This window comes from Olea europaea, chromosome 1 (assembly GCF_002742605.1).
Source record: "Olea europaea var. sylvestris chromosome 1, O_europaea_v1, whole genome shotgun sequence".
NCBI classification, from domain to species: Eukaryota; Viridiplantae; Streptophyta; class Magnoliopsida; order Lamiales; family Oleaceae; genus Olea; species Olea europaea.
In genome coordinates, this window is record NC_036237.1 from 12822308 (window position 1) to 12848901 (window position 26594).

General features: G+C 34.7%; 2 protein-coding genes across 5 annotated transcripts; one reads left to right on the top strand and one right to left on the bottom strand.

The window, feature by feature from the left end:
* The first annotated feature begins 292 nt into the window (after window positions 1-292).
* On the top strand, window positions 293-10597 carry LOC111394815 (extradiol ring-cleavage dioxygenase-like). 4 transcript variants are annotated; one of them, XR_002702745.1, is made up of 7 exons: window positions 299-754; window positions 1280-1809; window positions 3062-3877; window positions 4086-5074; window positions 5686-5746; window positions 5854-5952; window positions 9849-10597. XR_002702745.1 is itself a non-coding variant. In XM_023020840.1 (3 exons), exons 2-3 carry the CDS (start codon window positions 451-453, stop codon window positions 1798-1800), a joined length of 825 nt encoding a protein of 274 aa, XP_022876608.1. In that variant the 5' UTR covers window positions 293-371; window positions 448-450; the 3' UTR covers window positions 1801-2093. The 4 variants fall into 4 exon arrangements, 1 of the variants encoding a protein (XP_022876608.1); XR_002702741.1 differs by having other exon boundaries at window positions 5854-10597; XR_002702743.1 differs by lacking the exons at window positions 3062-3877; window positions 4086-5074 and having other exon boundaries at window positions 5854-10597.
* An 8774-nt stretch (window positions 10598-19371) lies between these two features.
* LOC111381774 (monothiol glutaredoxin-S1-like) lies at window positions 19372-20061 on the bottom strand. Its single transcript, XM_023005890.1, has one exon. It carries the CDS (start codon window positions 19884-19886, stop codon window positions 19578-19580), a length of 309 nt encoding a protein of 102 aa, XP_022861658.1. The 5' UTR covers window positions 19887-20061; the 3' UTR covers window positions 19372-19577.
* Window positions 20062-26594: the final 6533 nt, after the last annotated feature.

The window sequence follows — 26594 nt, forward strand, 5'->3', positions numbered from 1 at the left end:
ATCAATTTACACAACTTAGTGTTTGTTTAGTAGGAATTTTGATAATTGATTTTTCGACCGTTAAAGATAAAATGATTTTTATCTGTGAGAGGAGAATTTAAAAATGACCGCTGAAATAGTGAAATAACGATAAAAAAATTGATTTTAATTGACTTAAAATCTATACCAAGTAAGCTCAGTAAGCTCTTAGAAAATTGAAAACTACTTACCTCTAGACCAATAAATTAAGGACTAATGGTGCAATTCTCTTGAAGTAAACTTGTACGAAAATGTTTAGAAAAGTCAACTGGTGGTTATGGTGTCAACAAAACTATAAGCAAAGCCACGGATTGCACACGCACGCTTTCTCCCTCCTGAAGACATATATTCGTGTTAGTGTTTCTGTATTGTGTAAATTTGGATAATTGAATCCAAATATAAGTTCTTTTTTTCTTTTAATTTTTGAAGAAGATGGGATTGAAGGAGACCTTTTATATCTCACATGGCTCGCCGACGCTGTCGATTGATGATTCGCTGCCGGCGAGGTCCTTCCTCCAGTCATTCCGGCAGAAGGTGTTCTCGGAGAAACCCAAATCTATATTGGTGATATCCGGCCATTGGGAGACCTCTGAGCCAACTGTCAACACCATCGCCGGCGTCAACAATATCATCTATGACTTCTACGGCTTCCCGGAGAAAATGTACAAGCTCAAGTATCCGGCTCCAGGATCGCCGGAATTGGCAGATAGAGTCAAAGAATTGCTCAAAGAATCAGGTTTTGTTAACAGCTTATTTTAAAATTTAAGCCCTTAAAGATGATCGACGTATATAGATTTAAATCAAGTCTTCTACGCGCATCTTTCAATTTTTTTTAATCAACGTTTAACGTATGCATAATTGAAATAGATGGATGAATGTGAGACTTGATCCAAAGTCCTTTGCCTGGCCCCAGTATTACATTAACATCTGGTCTGAAAGCTTAAAGAGAACAATGACATGTAATTGTCACGGTATAATAAAGTTGAGGTTTAAAGATAAATCCGAAGTCTTAGTACGGTATCAGAGCCCATTAGACCAAATGAGCAATTCGATTCGACTAAGACTCAAAAAATGAGCTCATGAATCAGCTCAAACGATTCAACATCTTGCGGAGCATGTTACGGGATAAAATCCCACGTCGAATAAAAATGAAAATATAAACAAACTTACAAGAGCTTGTGATACTCCTTTGAATAAAGTTAGACATTTTAAAATGGAATTCAAGTCTTAATAGTAATGATTTAAATCTTGCCTTTATCAGGTTTTAAGCGTGTGCACGAGGACAAGAAACGAGGATTGGATCATGGCGCGTGGGTGCCACTCATGCTCATGTACCCAGCAGCGGATATCCCAGTGTGCCAACTCTCCGTCCAAACTAACAGGGACGGGACTTATCATTATAATTTGGGGAAAGCATTGGCTCCCCTGAAAGAGGAGGGGGTGCTCATTGTTGGCTCAGGCGCCACCACCCACAATCTAAGTAGGCTGCGCCGTGGGGTTGGCCGAGGGGGCATTGATGATGGTTCTGTGGTCACTTGGGCTTCGGAGTTTGATAATTGGCTCAAAGAAGCTCTACTTGAAGGAAGATTTGAAGATGTTAATCACTATGAAGAAAAGGCACCATATGCTAAAGTAGCACACCCAAGCCCTGATCATTTCTATCCATTACATGTGGCAATGGGTGCTGCAGGTGAAAATGCTGAATCTGAACTTATTCACCATAGTTGGAGTTACGGTGCCCTCTCATATGCCTCTTACAAGTTCAAGGCAACAAGTGAATAGCAAATCACGGTATGTTTTCTAAGTTATACTTTGCCCGGGTTGAAAGAAAATAATTAGAATCTTCTGTTGTGCTGTTCACTCCAATCCTGTGAGCCAACATGCTATTACATAATTACATAATTCTGTTGATCCTTGGACATTATTGTATTTCACTTTTCACATTTGTTATGTTGGAAGAAAAGTTTAAAATCTAGTTGTATTGTGTAGACAGTCCTGTATATTAGACATGCTATTATTGAATTGTGTACTATTGTAATAAAAGTTAAAATTTGTGTCTGGCTGCCTGCAGTGAAGTTTGGTGTACCACACATGCTATTACAAAATTGAACTAGATGATCTTATTCGATTAAATGCCTAATGCTGGATATGCCATAAAAAGAAACGCTTTCATTTGTCAGCTTAAGGTTTGAGAGCATTGGTGGGTGACCATTTTTCCCTCCTCTTTTGCCATTCCTCTAATTTTTCCTTTTATGGGGGGAAAAAATGAAAAAGAAAATAAAGGAAGTGAGGGATTCTTTTTCATCTTATAGCCTCATTTTCTGTTTAGATTTGGATTAACTCCCCATTGGGAATATGTGATTACCAAAGGATGTTTGACATCACTCCAAAATCAAGATGATAAATGGAATGTACTTACGTTGACATCAAATGCATAAATCTAAAGCGCTATTGGGATTTAGAGCGTGTGAACCTAAAACTCTATTGGAATCTAGTCATTTAAGACTGCTCCACCACCAGTAAACAGGGAAGATGGGTGATCGAAAATGCTTCAATTCAAGTGTTGTTATAGATGGAGGGACATTATCCATCCTCATTTCTCTGTCTGACTCGGAATCTTTATCCTATGAATTTTGGCCTCTACATACCATGGCAATACATTACGTTATTTTGTTTGCTCGACAATGTTATGTTGATGTCGACTTGGGATGCTAGGTTGTACCTTCGGTTTTGAGATATATTGTGGAAAGGGGGGATTGCCCCATAATTCGATTATTTGGTCTTCTAGCTTTGTTGCTTTTCTTCTTCTGGATCAATTTTCTAACTGGGAGTTTCCTAAAGTTAAAGCTAAAAGGGATGTTTCAGATTTGAAAGAAGATAAAAATGGATTTTACTTCCAAGCTTTTCTAATTTCAGTTTCCAAATTGACTACTGTAAATAAAAAATTTGTATTACTATTACATTGCTTTTGAACATGCTGCACTTGCACAGAGAAAGAATGCTGAAAATCTCTTCTGTATATATCTAACGACTGTCCCAACAGGGAACCTAGGACCCGATATTTCAGTGTTCGGAAGGAATAAAACAAATGGTACCTTGTATCTTGAGTAATCAATTGAACATAGCGGAAATCAACTTGCCATGGCACCACCAGACTCAGAAGCTCCTTACAGTAATTCTTTCTGCTCAGTAGCAGCAGCACAAGACAGTCAAGAAAAGCACCAGGAACATGTGAACCTTCAAATTAAAATACAAAAACTTCTGATATCATGAACAATAACGGTTTTGATGATAAGAAACGGATTCACATGTTTGGCTGAGTTTAAAAGCTTATTATTAAGTTTCATTTTTGCCCAACATGCTTGAGGTATGTCAAAAGTTGCTACTATAAATGTTGAGGAAATTTAATCAATCATCACTGAACTTTAAAATTGTTAACACTCACTCAATCATCTTTGACGGGTTACCCATTGGTCACTCATCTTTCCAAATAATTATCCATCCACCACTCGTTAAACTTCTTTCTCTCCAAATAAACAGAAAATTACACGTGGATAACATTAATCAAACGTGGCAAACTTTCTCTGTTAAATCTTGACAACATGGAATTAAAACCACGACATTTCTTCTCTTAAAATCACGCCTTCTACCATTATTCACGACACTTCTGCCTTGGAAGAGAAAATTAAGAGAAAACCTATCTATTTCTTCAAAGTTCTCCCTGAAATCAAAGTATTAGGCTTGAGATTCTTCTCTTGTCAGCATAATGGAGGGCATAGGTGACCCACAAGGCCCTCATATGGACAATAATTGTTGGAAGATGCATTGTTGGAAGATGAGCAAGAAAGACCACAAGAAGGTAACTTTTTATACTATATTGTTGGAACATGCTTTGTTTCCTCATGGGCATTAAAAAAAAATGTTTATTTAAATGATTCTAAACTGAATGTTTTGAAATAGTCAATATTTTAATTAGAGTCACTGAAGCCCTATCCATACTTTTGTTGCAATACCTTAGGACGAATATGTATATACCAAACATTAACCCTGGTCTTTTTGCATTCTAGTGACGAACAATGAGAGTGAAGATTTGTTGCCAGTTGAGTGCCAGTTAAATGACTCAGAGGATGATGTGGACGATGGTGGTTTTCATTATCAGAGAAATGCATCGGAAAGAGTTGTGGTTGGTTTGAATGCAGACCTTGAATTTCAAACAGCTGGTGAAGATTATATCTCGGAATTGGATGATCCATATTATGCATATTCTGAAGAGGAGTTGTATACTGATCATTTTTCTAGTGAGGAAAATAATTATCGTTTCCCTACTTACAATGTTGAGATGGAGAAGTTTAATATACAACTAGAGGTTGAAAAAGAGTTCAAAAGCATAGATGAATTTAAGAAAGCAATTAGACATCATGAAGTAGTCACAAGGTGTAATTTGAAGTTTAAGGTAAATGATGATAAGAGAGCACAAGGAGTGTGCCAAAAAAAGGATTGTAAGTGGAAGATTTGGGCTTCATGAAATAACAAGAAAGGTTGCGTGCAAATTAAGACATTCATTTCGCAGTACACACGTATACGAGACAGAACAAATAGACATTGTATAGCTAAGTATATTGCTAAGAAGTAGAGGTAGGCAAAATCCAACCAACCCAAGAGAACTGCTCAACGCAACCTAACCCATCAGGTTTGGGTCGATTTTTTGCCACTTTTTTTGGTGGGTTTTGGGTCTCGGGTTGAGTTTTTGGGTCAGGTTTGGTCGGATTATGAGTTAACAATGAAAATTCGATATAACTCGACCCATCCCGATAACGTTAAAAAAATAAAAAATTAAAGAAAAGAAAAAGGGAAAATGACATAAAATGAAAAATAGAAGCCTTAAACGTTGTCTCACACTCTCACCACAACAGTCACAAACTTCTTCATTCACTCCCACCTCAAAGTTGCCGGCAACGAGCCCTAATTTGTCTCCCGTCATTTCTCTCAAATCTATGATGGCGATCTTCATTTTCCAGTTGCCGATCATTGGACGTCCGCACTTCAGTGCTATAGAGTAAGTTTATTTCCTTATTTTCTCACTTCCCAAGTCTCCCCTTCATTGATTGAGATTATTCTTTTTGAAGTGGAAATCTTTAGAAATCAAAGCATAGAATGATTTTGAAACACATTTAAAAGGCATCACAGTTCACAGATTTTAACAGAAGCCTCGAGATTTTCAATGGTGATATCTCGTGGGAAGTTGCTTACCATTGTTATATGTTCATCGGTTCTGTGGCAGAAGCCACCAAGAATTTTTGCTTTCTTGTAATTATGAGTCGGGAAAATTATTTAGAGAGTTTCTTTTTCGTTTTACAAACTGAAGAAAATTTTGTTGTTTCAGAAGAATTGAAATTCTATTCAGTGTAAAAGTCTTACTCCTTTAAGTTACAGCTAGTAAGGAAATTTTGGGGTATATTGACTAGTTAGGATAGGGAAAAAGATTTAATTATGGAGAAGTTGCCATAATCTGCAGCCAATAAATTGGAAAAATAATAAACTATCAACCAGAAGCAGAACCATGTAAATATACACCATTATAACCAACCTCTTGAAAACCTTGGGATTATTCACTACATATTAACTTTAGGCTTTTCTCACTAAATTTTTCTTATCGTGTTGGTACAGGTACTAATGCAGTTGAAGACATGTAGAAATTGGAGTCAGAATAACTTGCACTGTCATTTAAGTAATGGACTCCAGTACAATATTCTTCCTTCTTTGTAGTGCATTAATAATTGTAATTTAATAGATGTATTTTGGTGTATTAATATTTTTTGTCAAATATGTTGGTAGATATGGATGTACGGGAAGAACATGGAACACAAGCTCAATCAAATGACATAGTCACAGATCTGCAATCTGGTTTTCTTCCACGTGTACCGTCAACATTGGGTAAACGAAAATCTAATAGATTAGCTTCTTATGTTTGGGATCACTTCACTCTATTAGGCTCAAAGAATTATCCAGATGTTAGATGTAAGTGTAATTATTGTGGAGTAGATTATGCTTGTGGCACTAAGAAGTGTGGTATTAGTACATTGAGTAATCATTTGAATAATGAATGTAAGAAGTATCCAGATAGATTGATAGATAAGAAGCAGAAAACCTTATCATTTGAGAACAACAAAGAGGGTGGAGGGAGCAATCTTATTGTTGTTGGTCGAAGCAAGAAAGAGTGTATAGTTGCATGTGCTAAAATGATAGTTTTGGATGAATTACCTTTTAGATTTGTTGAAGCTCGTGGTTTTAGGCTCTTTTGTAGTGTAGCATGTCCTCAATTTCAGGCTTCATCTCGCAGGACTCTTGTTAGAGACATTTATCAATTGTATTTGGAGGAAAAACTGAAATTGAAAGATGCCTTTTCTTTTCACCGTCAAATGGTTTCCCTTACAACTGATACTTGGACTTCTATTCAAAATGTTAATTACACATCTCTTACAGCATAGTACATTGATTCTGATTGGACGCTTAATAAGCGTATTTTGAATTTTTGTGTCATTTCAAATCACAAGGGAGAAACTATTGGAAAAATGATTGAGACTTGTTTGCATAATTGGGGATTGAGAAAATTTTTTGCAATCACTGTTGATAATGCAAGCTTCAATGACACTACCATTTATTATCTTAAGCGAAATGTAGTTGCTTGGGATAGTAATAGATGTGTTCTAGATGGGACGTATTTGCACTTGCGACGTTGTGCACACATTATCAATTTGATCGTTGGTGAAAGGTTGAGGGAAGCACTTGACTCCATTGTGAATATTCGCAATGCAATCAAATATGTGAAATCTTCTCCTGTTAGGTATGAAAAATTGAAGTAGTATGCTAGGAAAGAGAAGATTGACTATAAGTCTATTATGTTTTTGGATGTTCCAACTAGTTGGAATTCTACCTATTTGATGTTGGAAAAGGCATTGAAATTTGAAAAAGCTTTCGATAGATTAGAAGAGGAGGGTTGCCACGCGTTTTATATAACGTGATTTTATACCGCAAGCACACGGTGTCAAGTTTTGTAGTATATAAAGAATTGAAAAGCGTCGAACTCACAGGGATTGATATTCGACTTCCACTGAGTACTATAATTGTGTCCACGTTTACTTTATCCAGACAATCGAGTGTTAAATTAATGTTTGAATACTAAACTAACGTCAATGAATTAAATAGTGCAATAAAAGTGAGGTAATTTCTAAAGACTAAATCAAAATTACGTAATGTCTAGGGAGTGATTTCACCGTATTCTCGATATAATTCTCAATCCCTATAGATATTTTCATCAACTATTTCCTGAATTCATAGGTAAGAATCCTAAATTAATTCTATTTCCCCCTCTCGAGCGTCAAATAGAACCTATCTCTATATTTTAACCCCAATATCTCTATTTCGAATTAAATATATAAAAATTATCACGCACTTGGTTCTTATTTTACTCTTAAAGATTCGTACTTTCTCTCGAAACCTACAAACCTAGATTATATTATTCTTAGATTACGCCTAAATTTCTCTCTCTCGAGCGTCAAATTTAGAACATCAATTCATTCAATTGGTGATCAGGCAACTGAAAGAATTAAACAAGAACAATACAAATCAATTCTGAAAAATTAAATGGAAATATTATAAAGAAATTAAATTATGTCTCAAATAGGTTACATCAAACTCTAGATTTAATAGTTTGATTCATGATTGAGAAGAAAAACACAATGAAATACAAACTAGAGTGCATGTATAAGAGAAAGATAGAAAAAAACTCAAGTTGCTGCTCTATTTCTCAATCTTGTTGCTCGATTTCTCAGTTTTCTCCCTTCTTCTTCTCCAAAATCGGGTCGATCTTCTCTCAATTGATACCTCTTTTTTTCTTGCGTCTTCAGCCATCTAACCCCCATCTCTTGTTCTTCATCTTGGTATTTATATTTTCTAAGAGTCCTCAAGGGTTAGGGTATGATTTTTGGGCCGAAAAGATAATTAAAAATTCGGGTTTTAACATTTTGGGATTTAGCGCCACGACGCCCAAGCATGGCGCCATGGCGCTGCGATTATCATGGTAACTGGCACCATGGTGCCCAGGTCTGGTGCCGTGGCGCCTAAGTTTCTGCTTCCTTCTTGTCCTCATTGGGCACCATGGCGCCCAGGTCTAGCGCCGTGTCGCCTAAGTTTCTGCTTGAATTCATCGCTTTGGAGGCGCCATGGCGTCTCTTTTTCTGCGCCGTGGCGCCAATGCCACTGCTTTGCTTCTCTTCACTTTATTTTTCAAGCCTATTTTCCACTCCAATCTTATTCAATACTTGCTTATTCATGCTCCATTTCATTGATCATCATTTTTGCTCATCACCGGCTCCTAATAGTGGTATTTTCTCGAGAGTTGTCTAAACTGCAAAACAACACGAACACACACATCAAAACGTTCAAAAATGCTCAAGAACACATCAAAAAATGTGATTTAGGAGCTTTAGTTTAATGAGTGAATTACACTCATCAAGGGTGTTCAGTATTTGCATTACTTTCAGGAAGATGATAGTAGTAGAAGGAGGGGTGGACCTCCGTCAAGTTTAGATTGGAAAAGTGCATCTGTGTTTGTTAAATTTCTTCAAAATTTCCTTAATGTGACTTCGACTTTTAGTGCTTCATTGCATATTAGTACTTATGCTTATCTTCATGAAATTTGTAATCTTGTAATCGAATTGGATGAATGGAGATTAAGTGGAAACTTTTTGTTGGATGAAATGACGACTAACATGAAAAAGAAGTTTGATAAGCATTGGGGTAAAATGGGAAATGTGAATCAATTGTTGTTTTTTGCTGCTATCCTCGATCTAAGATAGTGATACAAAATGGATTATGTTGAATATTGTTTGAATGATCTATATATGGATGGGGGAAGTTGTTAGTAACATGATGAAGTCTTTGAAAGCCATTTTGATGGATATTTATAAGTGTTATGTGGGTCATGAAAATATTGATGGAAGTAGTAAAGTGTCAACTGAGGAGTTTTTAAATTCTTTTAATACATATAAAGGATGTTCTTCTTCTAAGAGTGATGCTCATCTTAGTAGATTTATGGAAAAACAAGCACGGAAGGATTCGGTTGAAATAAAAAAAAATGATGTGGAATGATACTTATTGGATGCTCATGAAAGCATAGAGAAAAAAGATTTTGAAGTTCTAGATTGGTGGAAGGTTAACAACAATAAGTATGGTGTCTTGTCCAATTCGGCCAAAGATGTGTTGGCAATTCAAGTTTTAACTGTTGCTTTAGAAAGTTCATTTAGTACTGGAGGAAGGATACTTGATCCTTTCCGTAGTTCCTTAAGTCCTAGGATGGTTGACGTCTTAGTATGCACTCAAAATTGGTTGAAAACTTCTCCGAACTTGGATGGTTTTTGCATAGAAGATGTTAAGCATTACAACCAAATGGATGAACTTTTAGAATCAATGAATTCAAAATCAATTAAAGATGACCAAGCTTAAAGAATGTAAGTTTCTAGAGCTCAAATATTGGAGAATTTCTTTTGCTATATTTTAACATAATTGTGATCACTAAATATGCAATTACATATTTGAAATGCTCAACTATGTTTGAAGGATATTTCAGCTAAATCTTTCCTACACTTTGGTGAGATGGATGCGGTGTTGAATCTGATTTTGTAGAGAAAATCAATTTTTTGCTAGACTAAAAGTGTAAGTAATCCCTATTCTTGTGTATAGAATAGTGTATTTAGTTGTCAACACTGAATGAATAAGCGATAGTTTTATCTGATTACGACAAATATATCTTGGAAAATTCCAATTGATAGATTTGGAAATTTTGATATGATATATAAATTTATGGATAAGCGCTGGAGAATTATCAGATGGATTGCTCTTGGTGCTGTTACATTGGAGGTAAGAGTATGTATTTTACTTTGTTATTGTAATCAACATTAATTTATTGTGGTCACTTACTATTGCCATGGGCCATGGCATATTAACATATTTTTTTTCATGAATCATGCAAAAATGTCAAATTTGTTGCAATCAAACCAGTCACAATTCAAATTCAGAGCTATTTCAGTGTTTGCAGTAAAAAAAAAATGAAAGAAAAGATCTATATAATAAATAAAAGGTATCTCCATTTCAGCAATATGTATAAAAGGTAAAAATCAGATTGACCATAATTCACACAAGAATTTGACAGGAAAGGAGCAACAGGAGAAATTTATTTGCATTTGTTTCTTCCTATCTTTTTGTTGATTCATTCATGTATTTTTTTGTTGGGATTTGTTTGGAGATTGAAGAAAGTTTTCATTGTTGCTGACTTGCTGGCATTTCCTGGATTACTTTTGAGATGCAAAGTTTTTGATGAATCATTGTGATTATGTAGTTGCCACAAGTTTACTATATTAATTTCCAAGTGTTCTGACAATGGATGACTGTATTAATTGTATTTGAGTGAACACTTAAAACGTCCTCAGTAGATGAAGTTTTTATGCATATATATATAGTGGGGGATCATCTTGTATACGTACAAATTCGTTGGATAATGCATCTTATTCCCATGTAGATATCTTTGATAAATTCAGTGTTTGCAGTTTCAATCTAAATCTTATACAGCAGTTCCACAGACATAACTGATTAAAACACGTCCATATGAAAATCCAACGCGCACATTTTTAATTATCATTAATTTTATTTTATATCCATTGAAACTATATGAAATGAATTCTCAAAGATGGAAAAATTCGCACAAAAAGGCATATCTATCAATAAAAATACAACTGAAACAAACTCCAAACTGAAATATTAACTCCAGACTCCAACATTTAGGCATTTGAAAATTAAGATTATTTAAATCCTTAAAGCCTCTTTGCTATATCCTAGTTGACTTCCTGGTTCTGGGTTTTATGATGATATATGAGATTTTCATGGCATCTTTACTTCCATGGCTGTCACATTTGCAGTTGTTTCTGTGTAAAGCGAAACTCTAAAGCATATCCCATTGGCCTCTATCGGGAATAGCACCTCCAGAAGAAGACAGGGTGTGGCCCTTATTAGACCATGTATTAAATATTAATCGTATTTCAGTTATTTGGATGACGTGTTGGTTTTGTTTGAATATATGATACTAAATTATACTTTGCCCAAACCGACTAACCTAATCCAACTCGATCGACATTTGATTGGGTCGGTTTTAACATTTACACGGGTTGGGTTAGTTTGATTTTAGATCAAACCAACCATGTTGGGTTGGGTTGGGTTGGGTTGGGTTTGGTTTGGGGCAAAAACTGACGCAACCCAACCTACGCCTACCTCTACTAAGAAGTACTTGGAGATTTTCAAGGTTGCCCCTAATTGGAAGTCAGAACTTATTATTAAGGCTGTGAGAGGTGACTTGAAATTACTAATCAATAGAGTTACTGCATGGTAGGCTTGAAGACATGCGTGGATATTAATTTAGGGTTCTAATGAACACCAGTTTGGCCTTCTTTGGTGTTTTGCTCATGAGACTTTCAGAAGCAATCCAGGATCCACATGTATAGTTACCACACATAAGTCGAAGTTTCAAGGGATTTATATATGTTTAGAAGCTTGCAAGAGAGGTTTTATAAGTGGTTGTAGGCAACTTTTAGGCTTAGATGCGTGTTTTTTGAAAGGAAATTTTGGCGGACAAATGCTTATTACAATAGCACTAGATGCTAATGATTGTATTTACCTAATAACGTACATAATAGTGGAGACTGAGGCTGCTAGAAGTTGGAGATGGTTCGTTAGTCATTTGGGTGAAGATTTAAAGATTGTAAATAACAATGAATGGACTTTCATGACTAATATGCAGAAGGGACTACAAAAGGTTATTAAGGATTTGTACCCTAATGCTAAACATAGGTTTTGTGTGAGGCACATGTATACAATTTTTTTGGGGGCTGATTTTAAGAGTTTGGCATTTAAAGGCTACTTATGGAAAGCTGCAAAGTCAACTACTGTACTTGATTGAAAGTTTTGGATGGATGAACTTGCGAAGGAGAGTGCGGATACATATGAGTGGTTAATGAAAAAGGATCCATGTGAATGGAGTAAGTCTCATTTCTCAACTAAGGTAAAGAGTGATATAGTGCATAAAAATTTATGTGAAGTTTTCAACAATGTAGTGTTAGAGGATAGGGAGAAATCAATCTTGACTTTGTTAATTGACATGTATATTAGCTGCATGAAGAGGATACAATCAAGGAGGGATAAGATGAGAAGAGCCAGAGGACCTTTGTGTCCTAAGATCCTACAAAAATTAGTTAAATCTATGGAATTCGCTGAGGAGTGTGAAGTAGAGTGGTCTGGGAGCCCACAGTTCTATGTGAAATGTCCTACTGGGGGAATATGTGGTTGATTTGTCAAACAAGACACGTGCATGTAGAAGATGTGATTTGACTGGGATTCCATGTGGGCATGGGGTTGCTGTAATACTAGATAGAGGGGATAATCATACAAAGTATGTGCATGAGTGCTAAACCATGCAAACCTATCTACAGTTCTATGAAAACATTGTTAATCCTATTAACGGCAAGAAATTGTGGCCTAAAGTGAATACTCTCCCTTTACAACCATCGGGTTGGGTTGTGGCAAAAAGAGGAAGGAAGCAGAAAAAGCGAAGAAAGCAGCAAGAGAAAGATGTAATCACTCATTCTGGTATCGCATCAAGAATAAAGAAAAAATGCACAGTGAAGATGACTTTTAGTGTATGTGGTTTAACTGGTCACAACAAGTATTACCATGATAGGGTACATGCACCAAATGAGGTTTTTGTCTTGTTTTTTCTATGAAATTAGCATGTTCAAAAGTTATATAGTTGAAACTAAGTTTTTAACTATGTTTCTTGATTTTAGGATTGGAATGGAAATGATCTCAATTATATAAATCAAGATAGATTTGGCCAAGTTGAAAGTTAAAGTTCAAGGGTAATTTTCTTGGTTTGGTTAATCTATGATTTCCATTGATTTTTCATTAGATTGAGTCTTAACCACTTTTTTTCAAACATAGTCCAAGCTGATACCTCGAAGAGCAAACGAGAATTCAACAAATGAAGTGTAACAAATTCCTTTAACAGATGGATACATTTTCATGCCCACACTGAGTCTTGGGATTACGAGTGATGCACAATCTTACAACAATGGTCCTTTTCCTACTGCAGTAAGGCAAACTGAAAATATTCCACTAACCAACATGGTTGACGATTTTTTGGTCTTACAAGCCCAAGAAAACGCAAGAAAGAGGGCTGATCGTGTAAAGCACACAGAAATGGTCAGAGGATCAGTTTCTTTTGCACATTCAATGATAAGGAAGAGTAGAGCAACTCAGTAGAACTTATTTTTGATTGGCAACCTATGTTCTTTATGGCTGTACTTAGGGTCATCATGAAAGTTTTTGACAGTATACTATTTTTTGCGGTTGTCATGAAAGTTTTTTACAGTGGACTATTTTTTGAAATGTAGTTTAACCATCATGGATTGATGTTTTTTGAATGAATGATTATATTCTAGCAATTTACTAGTTTATATTCAAAGCTGGTTCTAGGTGTTGTTGCACTTGAATTCTGGTGCTGGTGCTGGTGCATCAGTACCTGATTGTCAATATCACCTTAGCTGATCCTCAGGTTGGTGCATTAGCTAATGATTCTGGTGCATCAGCTAATGCACCTGATTTTGGCTGATGCACAATTTGATGCACGGTTGAGTTCACTTGAAGAAGATTGTCATTTGTAATTCAACGCTGCATCTCTTTCAGGGTTGAATTCAAATTTTAATTCTAGTCTAAGTCATGGAAATAAAATTCATGATGCAATAAGAGTTAATGGTAATGCAGAAATTGTACCATATGAGGCATTTCCTAGTTTTAGAGATGTCACAAAAAACTTGAAAAAAAAAAAAAAAAAGACATCTAGCGGCAGACATTGGTGGAGCTTGTTGACTGGTGCATTACAATTTGGTGCATCACATTTATGATGCACAATCTGGTGAAAAACAAAGTCTCTACTCAGCCTCGTGAAAAACAAAGTCTCAGTATTATGCACAATCTGGTGCGTTACAATAATTCAATTTAATCCGGTGCATCAATTTATGCACCTTAATCAATCCTAGTTTTCAACAACCACAAGTAACTTTTACTTCACAAACAATACTGCCAACTATGAAAACTATCAACTCAGCTACAAACACGAAAATAACCAAGTGACAAGGTGATTAATTCATCCAACAATACAAAGTAGATAAAGCCAAGTCACATCTATTACAACCAACTACAAATACGCAATACAACAAATGAGCTATTCAACATATTCTGAATAATACAAACTTCATAAGCTAAGTTACAACTATTACAATCAACGTCAGTATTCAGATATTTATAATGCTTTCACTTCTCTTGAATGGTGTAAAGTTGCTGGATATTTACAATGCTTTCACTTCTGAGATCTTTGACTCAACCAAGGCCACCTTTTTCTTCAAAATCGATTGGCAACAAATATTGGTAAACTGTATACTTGGACTTAATACCGATAGATGTACAGGCAGATCATTGCCAATGAGGATAGTGATACCAGTAGAAGCACAGACAGAAGCAAAAGTTACAGTTGAAGTAACCCCATCACCAATGGTGAATAAACTGGCAAATCCAACATCTAAAACTTCCTTAAACTGAAAGGAAATATATTTATATGTCAGCAATTGCAAGTTACATGCTCCAAAAACTTTGCAAACCAATTGCAGCAACAAAGCAAAATGCAATTATAGGGAGAGGGGGAGAAAGTGAGAGAGTGGATTTGTTCAAGGAAGGTGATGGCTAGGGCAGCGTCATGAGGAAGGGGTGGATGAGAGAGCGATGTAGATTGTGGTGGAATGGAGGAGGGAGAGTGTAGGTAATAGAGAGTGATTGTGATGGTGGCGACAACAAGACCGACGAGCGGAGGCTGTGGTAAATTTTGGTCGGTGTGGACAGTAGCCATTTTTAGGATCAATGGTTTTCTTCTTAAGTCTCCTTGCCCGATTTTCCGCCATGAAAATTTGACCTCTAAGCCTTTTGCAGGTCTATATAGATTCAGATATAGAGAGGTAAGGGGAGGGTTAGGTGAGGTGGAATGGAGTGGAGCTTCTTGCTAATTGGAATTCCTTGTTTGGGGATGGGAATTAGGGCTTCCAATTGGAGATTCTAATTTTGGGAATTCGATTTCAGGAAGAGAAGTGTGTTTGTGGGAGCATTTTCGATGACATGGACATGGTTAACGCTGTTAGCATGCCACGTAGGATTGACATTTGCCACGTGCAATTTTCCATCCACAATTTGAAAAAACTGGTTGATTGATGATGGATGAGTAATTATATGAAAATGTGAGTGGCCAATGGCTAACTCGTCAAAGATGAGTGAGTAAGTGGTAACAATTTTGAAGTTCAATGATGATTGATTAAATTTACTCTAAATGTTTAAAACGCAAACTTGTGTTTTTTCTTTTTTTGATAATACATCTCAAATTTAACTCTTTTTTTTTTTTTTTTCCAAACATGTTTGAAGTTTTCAAAAGTTGATTTTCCCTTTTTTTTTTTTTTTTTTTTTAAAATTAATTCAAAATTTAACTTTTTTTTTTTTTTTTTGCCAAACATGTTTGAGGTTTTCAAAAGTTGATTTTCCCTTTTTTTTTTTTTTTTTTTTTAAAATTAATTCAAAATTTAACTTTTTTTTTTTTTTTTTGCCAAACATGTTTGAGGTTTTCAAAAGTTGATTTTCCCTTTTTTTTTTTTTGGATTTTTCGTACAAAAATTTGCCTTTTTATGATGTCAAAAAAAGGTAAGTTCATTTTATTTTTCTAAGCTTGGCCAAACCTGGTGAAACGAACGAAGAGATGAAGATTGTTGCTAGAAGTCTAGAATGTATCTGAACGGCTATCTCAACATCTCCATCAAGAATTGATCCAAGCGCAAACTTTATTTTTAACCGATGATCTGTTGTCCTGAATTGAATGAATAATCTTCTGGAGCTAAAATCTTCTTCTTTAAGAAAAGAAATACGACCATCCTATCTATAGAAATATTCCTTCAGATCTGTGATTTCCCTTAGGTTTAACTTCGTTGGCAATAAAACCAGACCAGCGAGATATTGAAATTTCAAAGGCAAGTGTTTCTGGAGAGTGACATCAAGGAGTTGCTATAAGATTTCCAAACCATACTTTCTGGAAAACACGGCTTTTCCACAGTTCCCCATTTCTAAAATGAATGGAAGAAGCCGAGCATTGCAAGCTCAGGCACTAAAAGAAGGCATCATATTTGTTATGTCCTAATCTTTCCTGCACTAGCACCAGAGCCCACCCGCCATTTTGCACTTACCAGGAATCTGATTAGGAAAACATATTATGAAACACTTAACATGTAAATTCCATGTCGCTAGCCTGAAATGTCGAAGAAATCTGATTATAAACCACATGCACGAAGCTAACAAATCCCTCGGAGGAAACAGTTGTCAAATTAATGACTAGTACCACAATCTAAGAAAGAAAAATAGAATGAAGATGAAGCAAGATATGACGCTACAAGGATACTTGGACGTCAGTCTATCAAAATACTTCTTCCAAAGTAGGTACTACATTATATCAATCTTGCCGCTTGAATCAAAATGTTGACAATATTCTTCTTGAACAGAATAGACACGAATTGAAACACTCGAATGAAATTCTATTCTGAAAATAATTCGAACAAAATTTTATTTCAACAAAATAAAAAGAAAAGAATTTGAAGAGAGAAGAAAATTAGATATCAATTACACTTATTAAATTAATTTGATGTAGGAAAAATGGAACTGAGGTCCCTATTAATAAATTTTTAAGTGACTTTTCAAAATGTTTCAGCTTTTAACATAAATCACATCTTTTCGTATTTATGGTATAGAAAGAGATTAATTGCAATTAAATCCATGATATTTGCTGATATCTTAGATACTCTAGGTGCTCCCTCATTTTCATTTCGTACCTAAAACAACATTAGAAATTAAGGCTATAATGATCATCTGCCAACTTCTGGATGGATTGTTGAGTAACAAAATATGATTTCACACATTTTACATAGTGATACGAGTGAAACTAATACAGAAACGAATTAAAACATACTATAGGAAGAAGCAAATTTTAAGAAACTCGATGTGATGATTTTTCACACGAAGAGTTTTACACGGAAAAATTGCTTATCTGGGAGACAATTAATATTGCTGCTAAAGGGGAAAGATTCTGCACCTCTGATGACTGATCGAACCCAACGAGTCATTTTCAAGTAGTAAGTATAAACTTTTCGTTGTCTAACCAAATCCGTATAGAAAAATAAATATGGCATAAAGTATCGTGAAAGAGACCTAATTGTCTTATGTTAACAACTTCACTGGGGAAGAACTACGTTTAAATTTTTTTTATTCCATCTATTCAGGTGCCAAAAATTAAAAAATGCTTGTTAATTAATATACTTAATTGAATATAAAATATTCAAACAACACGAAAGAAAGACTATTTACATTCCTTGTATTTTTCTATTTGAATTTTAATTTCATTTTTGGAATAAATAAGAAACTATCGTTCTTCTTTAGTTCAGGTAGTGGGACTATGTCACATGTGAAAGCCATCCTAAAATTGGATTATGCATGTAAAAACAAAAGCCAAGAAATCAGAAGAATTTAGTGAAAGAAAAATGCCATGTCAATGAGAATGCATGCTATACAGATTTCAGCAACTCTATAGGTAATATTTTAGCAAGTAATTCAATTTAGACCAAAAGTAATATAGAAAGACAACAAATTTCACCATTAATTTTTTACTACTACTGTACTAGGTGTTGAAATGTTGAATGTGCCTATCTAATTTGTGTTTACTACTGACCAGATAACTTGGTAATTAAATAAAGGCGTATTTCTGCAAATGTGTTTTTGGGCTTCAAGTAGGCTATATGTACAGAAGGAGGGATTATAGAATCCCTCCAGGCAAGAGACACAGTCGGGGGTGGGTTTTTTTTTTTTAACCCTATTTTATTCAAATGGAGCCCACCCCATGTTAGACTTCTGTAATGTTTCTGTGAGACCTATTTCTATACAAATGAATTTTCTCTTTTGGGCTTATTGTTTGATGCAATTTAGCCTTGCATGTAGCACGTTTATGGGCATTGAATATGTGCTTTTCTGGGTCATATAAATAGCCTCTTTTGGCCATTTACACATAAATTTGTTTGGAATTTTGTTGTTTTACCGGGCCCTACCGACACTCACACTAGTTGAGGCCCCATAGACCCACCCATACAAAAATTACCCAAAAAACTCACCCACACTCCTGTTGGGAGTATTCGGTAGGGGTAACCCCTACCTTGTACCCCAAGCCTTGTTCATTTGTTTTGGGGGTTGCAGTTTAGGGTTTTCGTCTCTTTTGTTGTATTGAGTGTATATTTTGATTTTGAAGTGGAGATTTACTATGGTAAACTTATCTTGCCAGAGAAATACTTGAACAAATCCCATACATTTTTGCAAACTGATCTTGGCTTGATTTAAGTGATTTGGAGCAATAACTAAGTAGTCGATGCTCAATGCGGGGTGAGTAGCATTTAGAGTACGTGAAATTCTAGACTCATTAGTGGGTGAAAAATTTCATTGTATTCCATTTTTTACTTTCTACAATTTTAATATTGCTTGCAAATGGAGCTTGATGGATTTTCTATGAACGGTACCTCAAGCTATACCACTGTAGCAGTCACAATCCCACATTTATTAGTAAAAGGATCCACTCTCAATTGGTATGAGACTTTTTGGTCGAAAGCAGGGTGGAGTGAGCACTCAGTGAGCCATGGCGACCACCCATGCTAACTCCGTCGGAATTTTTCCCACATATATTGGGCAGCCCCTTACCTGGATCCATCCTTACTCACTCTAATTGCTAGATTCACCATTGATTGAAAGTCAATAACAAAATTGTGCACACTAGGCCCAAAGCTGACAATATCATGTCAAGTGGAGTGGGATGTTACGTGGTATCACAACAAGAGTTTACACGACTCTCTTCTAGTCCTGTATAGTGTAGATTAAAGTTATATTTTTAATATATTTTGATAAAAGTTGATGAATGTAGTTGCAAGGTTGTGAGAACCATAAAATATGGAGATAAAGTTAATTGTTAACTTTAACTTTTGTGTGTGTATATTATACAATATTACACAATACCCTTACTGAAGAGCCACTAATGTTTTGTTTTGCAGTTGAAAGTTTGCTTCTCTATTCAGCCTTTTCCCTAAAATGGGTAGGTATAAAATAAAAATGCCAAATCATATTTGAAAAACAAAGGAAAAGTAAGTACTACTTTGTCACACTAAAATAAAATGAAGACAGATACATAACACAAGGTTGAACATAGAGTAGTCAATTGAGCATGATGCAGAAAAGCGTCTCAATTACATCTAATAGCAACTTTTCTCGTACAGTTTTTCTACTTAAATTTACCCGCTTCTTTCTCCCTATTACCGTATAACTACTATGTAATAATCAAGAAGCTAAAGCCATATGGCTTTAGCCTTCTTGAGCAAGGGGACCAGTTTGCCCTGAACGTGAAGACTCATAATCTCATTGGACCCTCCAATCAATTCTTGTCCAATGAACACAGTTGGTACAGTTGGCCTTCGTCCGGACGCCTGCAGTGCCCTTTCTAGTTGCTCTCCACTGGGAAGCTCATCCAGTTCATAAACCGTAGGGTTTGCACCAAAACTGCTTATAAGTGTTGTTATAGAGTGGCACATACAACAAGAGCTTTTGCTGAATATCACCACTGGCTTGTCTGTTGTCAGTCCCATTACTGAATCCATTACTTGACCTTGAAAGTATCCGAAAAACTTAAAAAGGACGAAAACCAATGAGAAATATTTGCGAATTTAAGAAAGACGTTTGATATGCAAGAGTACAAGACCAAGAGACCTGTACTTGTTTAGGGTTGTTGCTGAGAAACTCTATCACTCATGGAGTTTATATACTAGAGAAGGTGGTGGATTTGAAGTTAATTGCCAACAAAAAAAGGTGCAATAAATCCAAGAGAATTTTTTGTGAAGATATTTCTTAGATTCCCATGTGTTTCACTGCTTATCATGGACAAGTTGCATTCCATATCACAAGATTTATGATATGGAAGAATGTAAAAGGCTGCCATGCACATTCTACAACAAGTGGAGTCTCGTTTAATGAATTTGGGTTGACTATATGAATCATTTTATTACTCATGAATCACTGCTTCTGAACACTTAAACTGTTATAGAAAAGATATGTATTTATTTAAATTGTGTATTTAACATGCCTCTAGATTCATTATTTCATCAGAGTCACGTACACAATTTTGATGATTGGCCAGCTACGTGATATCTTATTTTGTCTATTATGTAATAAATCGTCTCATTTAAAAGTTTAGTTGTTAAAAGACTGACAGCAACAATGTAACAAGACTTATGCCTACTTTCACGAAAAAATTGAGATTGGTTATATGAATTTTTTTTACTTTTTTTTTTTTTCATAATTCCGTTCATTCTTTAAATTAATAAGAGATTTAACGTTAAGCAATCGATTTGTATCGTAATCACAATTTTTAAATGAACAATCAGACAAGGGTTCTCATTGACTTCATTCTAAAACATAGGCTGATATGTAAAAATTTGTTTAGTGTTATCCAGTTGGTGGTGACCTTTTTCTGCCCGTACATGATTCTCTCTGTGTCAACAAGTAAAAGACTGAATAAATTAATTTTAATTTTTAATAAATTTATAGTTTATCATATTAAAATTCTTTCTATCACACATTTTAATCTATCGTCAATCGGGATAAATATGATAATGACATCCGTACGAGAAGAAGAATATGCCTTAACGTCGACATGCCAAACAATTATCCATGTCTCAAGATTTCCCCCACTAAGAAAATTCTGATTATGATTTAATACAATAAAAAATTAGAAAAAAACACTATTATATATCCTTATCATATATAATGTCCGTTATTTATTGTAAAAGGTTCGGATTTAAGCATCAAATATTAATGTCCGTTATTTATTGTAAAGTCGGTTATGTTATATATTAACACTTTAAGTAATCACACTCTTAACAATTTTGGATAATTAAGATTCTTTATTATTACGGAGATGCCACGTTGAAGAATTATTTAGCCTATAAACAAAGCAAATTGAAAAAAAAACTAAGTCACAAAATATCTTAGGGATTATTAAATAAATTTGATTTGATTTTCATTATGCGTGGAGAAGGATAGTATATATTTGAGTAATGGTATTTGGACATAATTGTGTATAGATTGATGTCATGGCAAATAAAAAGAAGCCAGTTAATATAATACACATCATCAATATGTACAAGTAGTGTTACTCATAGATGTTTATCACGATAAGATTATTTTGTGAATGATAATGTTCTAACTTTTATAAATTATCAATTTATTTATTTATTTATGTTAAATCGCCAGCAATTGAAATAATAGATACGCCCTTAATCTCCATATATAAAATGGATAAAGAGATGAGTACAAACACATTTTGTAAAAATGTGTTACACATTCTCACAAAAAGCGGGTCCCGAGTGAATTTAAAAAAGGTTGGCTTGCGGTCGCCACCTTCTATTGTGAGCAGTGAGTAAAGAGTTTTGTAAAAAAAGTTTGTACACGTAGTATGATCCATATAAAATTGTGTTCATTATATTTATTTTAGGGAAAATTGCAATAGCGGTCCCTAACCTTTTTATTTTTTGCAGGCTTTTCTCTAAACTACATTTTGTGTTAACGGAGGTTCCTAACCTTTTGTAAATATGCACTCGAAGCCCATTTGGATGAAAACCGTTCAAAACACCATAAGTTGACCAGGAAAATTAAAGAATCAACATCCAATAACGTTGTCCAAAACACTATCCAAAAATGTATTAATATCCAATAAAACCATTGCGATAGCAAATAGTTCAAGGAATTTTTCCGATCAATTGACGATGTTTTAGACAGTTTCCATCCAAATGGATCTCAGATGCATATTTATGAAATGTTAGGGATTTCATTGGCACAAAATGAAGGTTAAAGTAAAATTTACAAAAAAACGAAAAGGTTAGAAACCGTTACTGCAATTTTCCCTTTATTTTATGCACGTTTCATGTTTTTATCTACTAGAGGTAAGGCATGTTGTCTCTCTACTAAGCTCTCTATAGTGTACTTTACGTTTTTAATAAATTAGAGTCATGATAATCTCTTCGTTATTTTTCGAATCACTTTTGTACATCATTTTGCTATAATTCTCAAGAACCATTGGTCCTAGGGTGATTAGAAAATTCCTAACACAAATTATGTTCAGTAAAAATTGCAAAATCGATCATTAAATTTATAGGAAGATTGAAGCTAAAAAGGAAAAAACAATTTCCATATTGTAGTAGAGAGGCACGTTACAATTTTGAGCATTATATCGCCAACTCTATCTTGGATATCCAAGAACCATTTTTTCTTTTTGTCTAGTGATAAACTTTAAAATTATGCGTATATTTGCAAATAGGGGAATATTATTATCCATTTTTCTGGTGTCAAATATTGCCACGTTCATTCACCCTTAGAACAACAAAATAGTTGCAACTTTACTAAACTGGCTCAAGAAATCCTAAAGGGTCACTTCATTTTTCTTTGACTCTTGAGAAATATTTTATATGTAATTGAAAGAATTTAAACAATACCACAGAATATTGTCAAGTACTATAAAATCTTGGGATGAACATAGACGATTTAAAGTCGTCTTCTTAATACCACCGAGATATGTTTGATATGTATAATTTAAGGCATGTTTGATGTTGATTATGAGAATCGATTTTTTGACCGTTAGTTTGAAATGTGGGTTCCACGTGTAAGGGAAGAAGTCAAAAATAACGCTGACTATGGTAAGTAACGGTAAAAAAAATTTGATATTTTGACTTGAAAAATCATAACTAAACGGGGGCTTAATAAAACACCACCGTTCGATTTTGTGCAATTTACTTAATTTAAGGTCGAATCTCTTACTCATAAACACATCATGTGTCCAAGTGCAAATCAATTGCATGCATGTTTTGTGAGGGGAAAAATGATGCCTAATCTCATGCATGATTCCTTAGTTCTATTGAAATGCCAATTTATGAAATTTAAATTATTTAGTTTGAAACATTGTTAATTAGATAACAATCTTAATAAGAATTCATCCATCAGTGGAAATTTCAAATGTGAATTCATGTATTTTGCAGGTTTTCAACCAATTATTACTAGAGTTTCTAAAATAAATCTAAAGGTTAACCTCATTAAGATTCGATAGCACAAAGATTAGTTAATTCAATAAGAAATGGGAGTTAGCACTCAATTTCCTTGGTACCATTCAATTGAATCCAATTCAATTGTTTATTTATTCATCCACTTGAAACTTTGAAGTACATAATCCATTTCCTTATATATGATTATAGTTTTCATATTTCAATGATGTGTGATTAAAACCTTAAAATATTTTTGAAAGACGATGACTCATTTTAGATTACTAATTTTGTAAAGTTGACAATGACGTAGTTTTCTTCATGTCTCAAAATTAGGGCCTGATACAAGCCAATTCCATGGAATTTTTTTTTTCACCCAAATGTCTTATTTGATAGACAAATTTTTCCATGGAATTGGTTTTCCAATTAACCCCTCACGTGATGCCATTTTCTAGGTTTTGAAGGAATTGATTTTCCTCTTATTTTGGTGGGAATTGGGTTTTCCACCTTTTTTTTTTATTTTTTATTTTGGCCATGGAAACAAATTCTATCTACAATTATAACAAATTTTGTCCTTTAATTGACATTTTTCATGAAAAAACAAAGTCAAACGAATACCAAAAGATTCAAAATTTCAACTTTTTTCAGGTGAAAAATTATACTAATTAAATATATTTAATTGACAATTATCAGTAAAACAAGTTCTAAACAATTCAATTCCCTTAAATTTGTTTTCTTTCCACTCAAATTTCATTCTTACAATCAAATAGGCTCTTAGTCTTTTAAAGCTACGATATATTACTTTTAAAATCTTACGAATTTATAACAAAACTTGAAACATAAATACGTTGACCACCAAGTCATCTAGAATTTGGTTTATATTTATTAAAAATACATAATATATTCAAACTTAAAAATCCATACCTTGCAACATCAAGCTCCAATGGAAAATTTGAAAGTGGAAATTACATAATTCCAGGTCTTTGAAGACCATAGTTCAAAAATCAGAAACCAAATTTCATTGTTCAAAAATCAGGTTTTGATATAATAATTAAATATTAAATATTCAAATTTAATTCCCCAACCCTAATATTTTCATCACTCTTCATTCGCTTACTAATCTCTTTTCTCTCTCTCTCTCTCTCTCTCTCTCCATGGCCTCCAATCGCCATTCATCACCGGTCGCCACAGCAGTCAGTAAAACCTCCTCTCCAGTGCGGTCGCCTCCTTCTCTTGGACTCACGAATGAGAGTGCCGTGGTAATTCTTCTATCGCTGTGAGTGCCGTTGCGATATTCAGCAGTGGCGATGTTGGATGCGGTGGGTTGGGGCTCTGTGGTGGTGATGCCTGCTGCTGATTTAGGGACCGTTGTTAAGGCGATCGGTGCGAATGACGGCAAATGGTGATTGGTGCCGGCGCGAGGAGTAGATTTGGGGTTTTTGGATGTTAATGTGTTATCTCTTTCTCTTTTTCGATCTACAGTTAATGATTTGCCATAGTGGTGGCTGCTTGTTGTTGGCTTTTGGGTGATGGTGGTTGTGATGTTGGTTGGCGATGGTAAGGTAGCAGTGATGGTCGTGGAAGTGGCGACGATGGTTGTGGATGGATTGGTGCGGGATATGGGTGGTGTTGGTTTGACTGTTTGGTGGTGGCGGTGATTTTGTGACTGTGGAGGTGGTGGTGGCTGTTATGGTGATTTCTGGGGGCGGTGGAGATGGATCTGTAGTGGTGGTTGTGGTACGATTTTGGGGTAGTGGTGATTCTAATTGTTGTGTTTTTTTGGTTGGAGTGGTGGTGGTGGTCTTGTTTTGGTTGTGTCGAGGGAATTGGGTGGTTCTTGTTGGTAGTGGACCTGATTGTGGTGGTAGATTGTTAGTATCGACGACGAGATGGTGGCCGACGACAGGGATGGCATGAGTGTGGTGGAAAGTGGTAGTGGTGGCATAAAATATGACCTAATATTTGATCTGTGACCAACTATTTGATCACCTGTGACCAATTCAAACTTAAAATTTGATAATTGTGACCAAAATAATTTGTGACCGATAAACTGTGACATATGTGACTTGGAATTTGAATGATCTGTGACCTCGAAATAATATGTGACTTACAAAATTTTTGATTTGTGACTACGAAATAATCATTTGATCAATTAGTTTGTCGATATGTGACCAATAAATAAATCTGTGACTTAAATTATGAATATGTGACTATTAATCGTGTAACCGTGACTTTATTATCTATATTTAATAAATTTTTTTAATTAATTAAATATGTACCTGATTTTTGAATTTTAAAAATATTTACTTGATTTTTGAATAGAGGTAAACTTAAAGCCTGAAATATGAACTCTTCCCAATTTGAAATCCTCCCAAAATGTCGTCCAATCCACTAGGAATGGGCCACTTATGTTCAAAATAACCTCTCGAATTTTGTATTTGGCCTGTGATTCAACAAAGGACTGAAATATACTACATAATTACAATGGTCATGCTATATGTACATAACGTACATATTTATTTACTAATAAATGACACGATGAGATTTGACTTCGTCAAAATCTCACCAATCAAATAAGAAAAAAAATTCTTAATTTCGTTTTGTCATTACATAAGCACAACAGTTTAAGTGATGAAGAGATTTTAACAATTTTAAATCAATTTATTGCCATCGCATCAACTTGTGAAAAAAATCTATAAATTGTGATGTACAAGAGGCATTTTCCTAACTCCAAAAAGTAGATACAGATTTTATTTTATTTTTTTTTTTTCAAAAATACGAGTAACCTAATAATAACAAATATAAAAGGAAAAGATAATGTGGTAATGTTGTGGAAACTCCTTGAAATCTTGATTCTAAATTCAGAAAAACCATCAAATGAACACCACAATCACCTAACTCGACCTAAAACCTCACCTCCACTTTGATTGCCACAAGTCCTATCAGCTCCCCCCCCATCCAACTGTCCCTCATCTCTCTCGATTTTTCCTCACACTTTTGCACAATACATACACGGGCACACGAGGCTATGTATAATTAATGCATATATAATTAAACACATTAGGTCGCTTATATGGACCATTTCACTCCTTTCCAATGGCCCAAGACCCAGTGGTCCAAATTAACTAAAACCTCCCAACTTACCAAGATAAATGGGCTACCAACAAACAAAAGCCAAGGCTAAGTAAACTTGAATTATCTACAAGTGTTGGTTGTTTTCCAGTCAAGTCAAGTCTGTGGTATCAACAAATTATTAGATATTTTTTTTTTGAAATCATC

Bases quoted from the DNA above. Each gene is read 5' to 3' on its own strand.
- LOC111394815 (XM_023020840.1), top strand. From the start codon at position 451: ATGGGATTGAAGGAGACCTTTTATATCTCACATGGCTCGCCGACGCTG. The intron at 755-1,279 runs GTTTTGTTAACA...TGCCTTTATCAG, and splicing joins AGAATTGCTCAAAGAATCAG to GTTTTAAGCGTGTGCACGAG.
- LOC111381774 (XM_023005890.1), bottom strand. From the start codon at position 19,886: ATGGATTCAGTAATGGGACTGACAACAGACAAGCCAGTGGTGATATTC.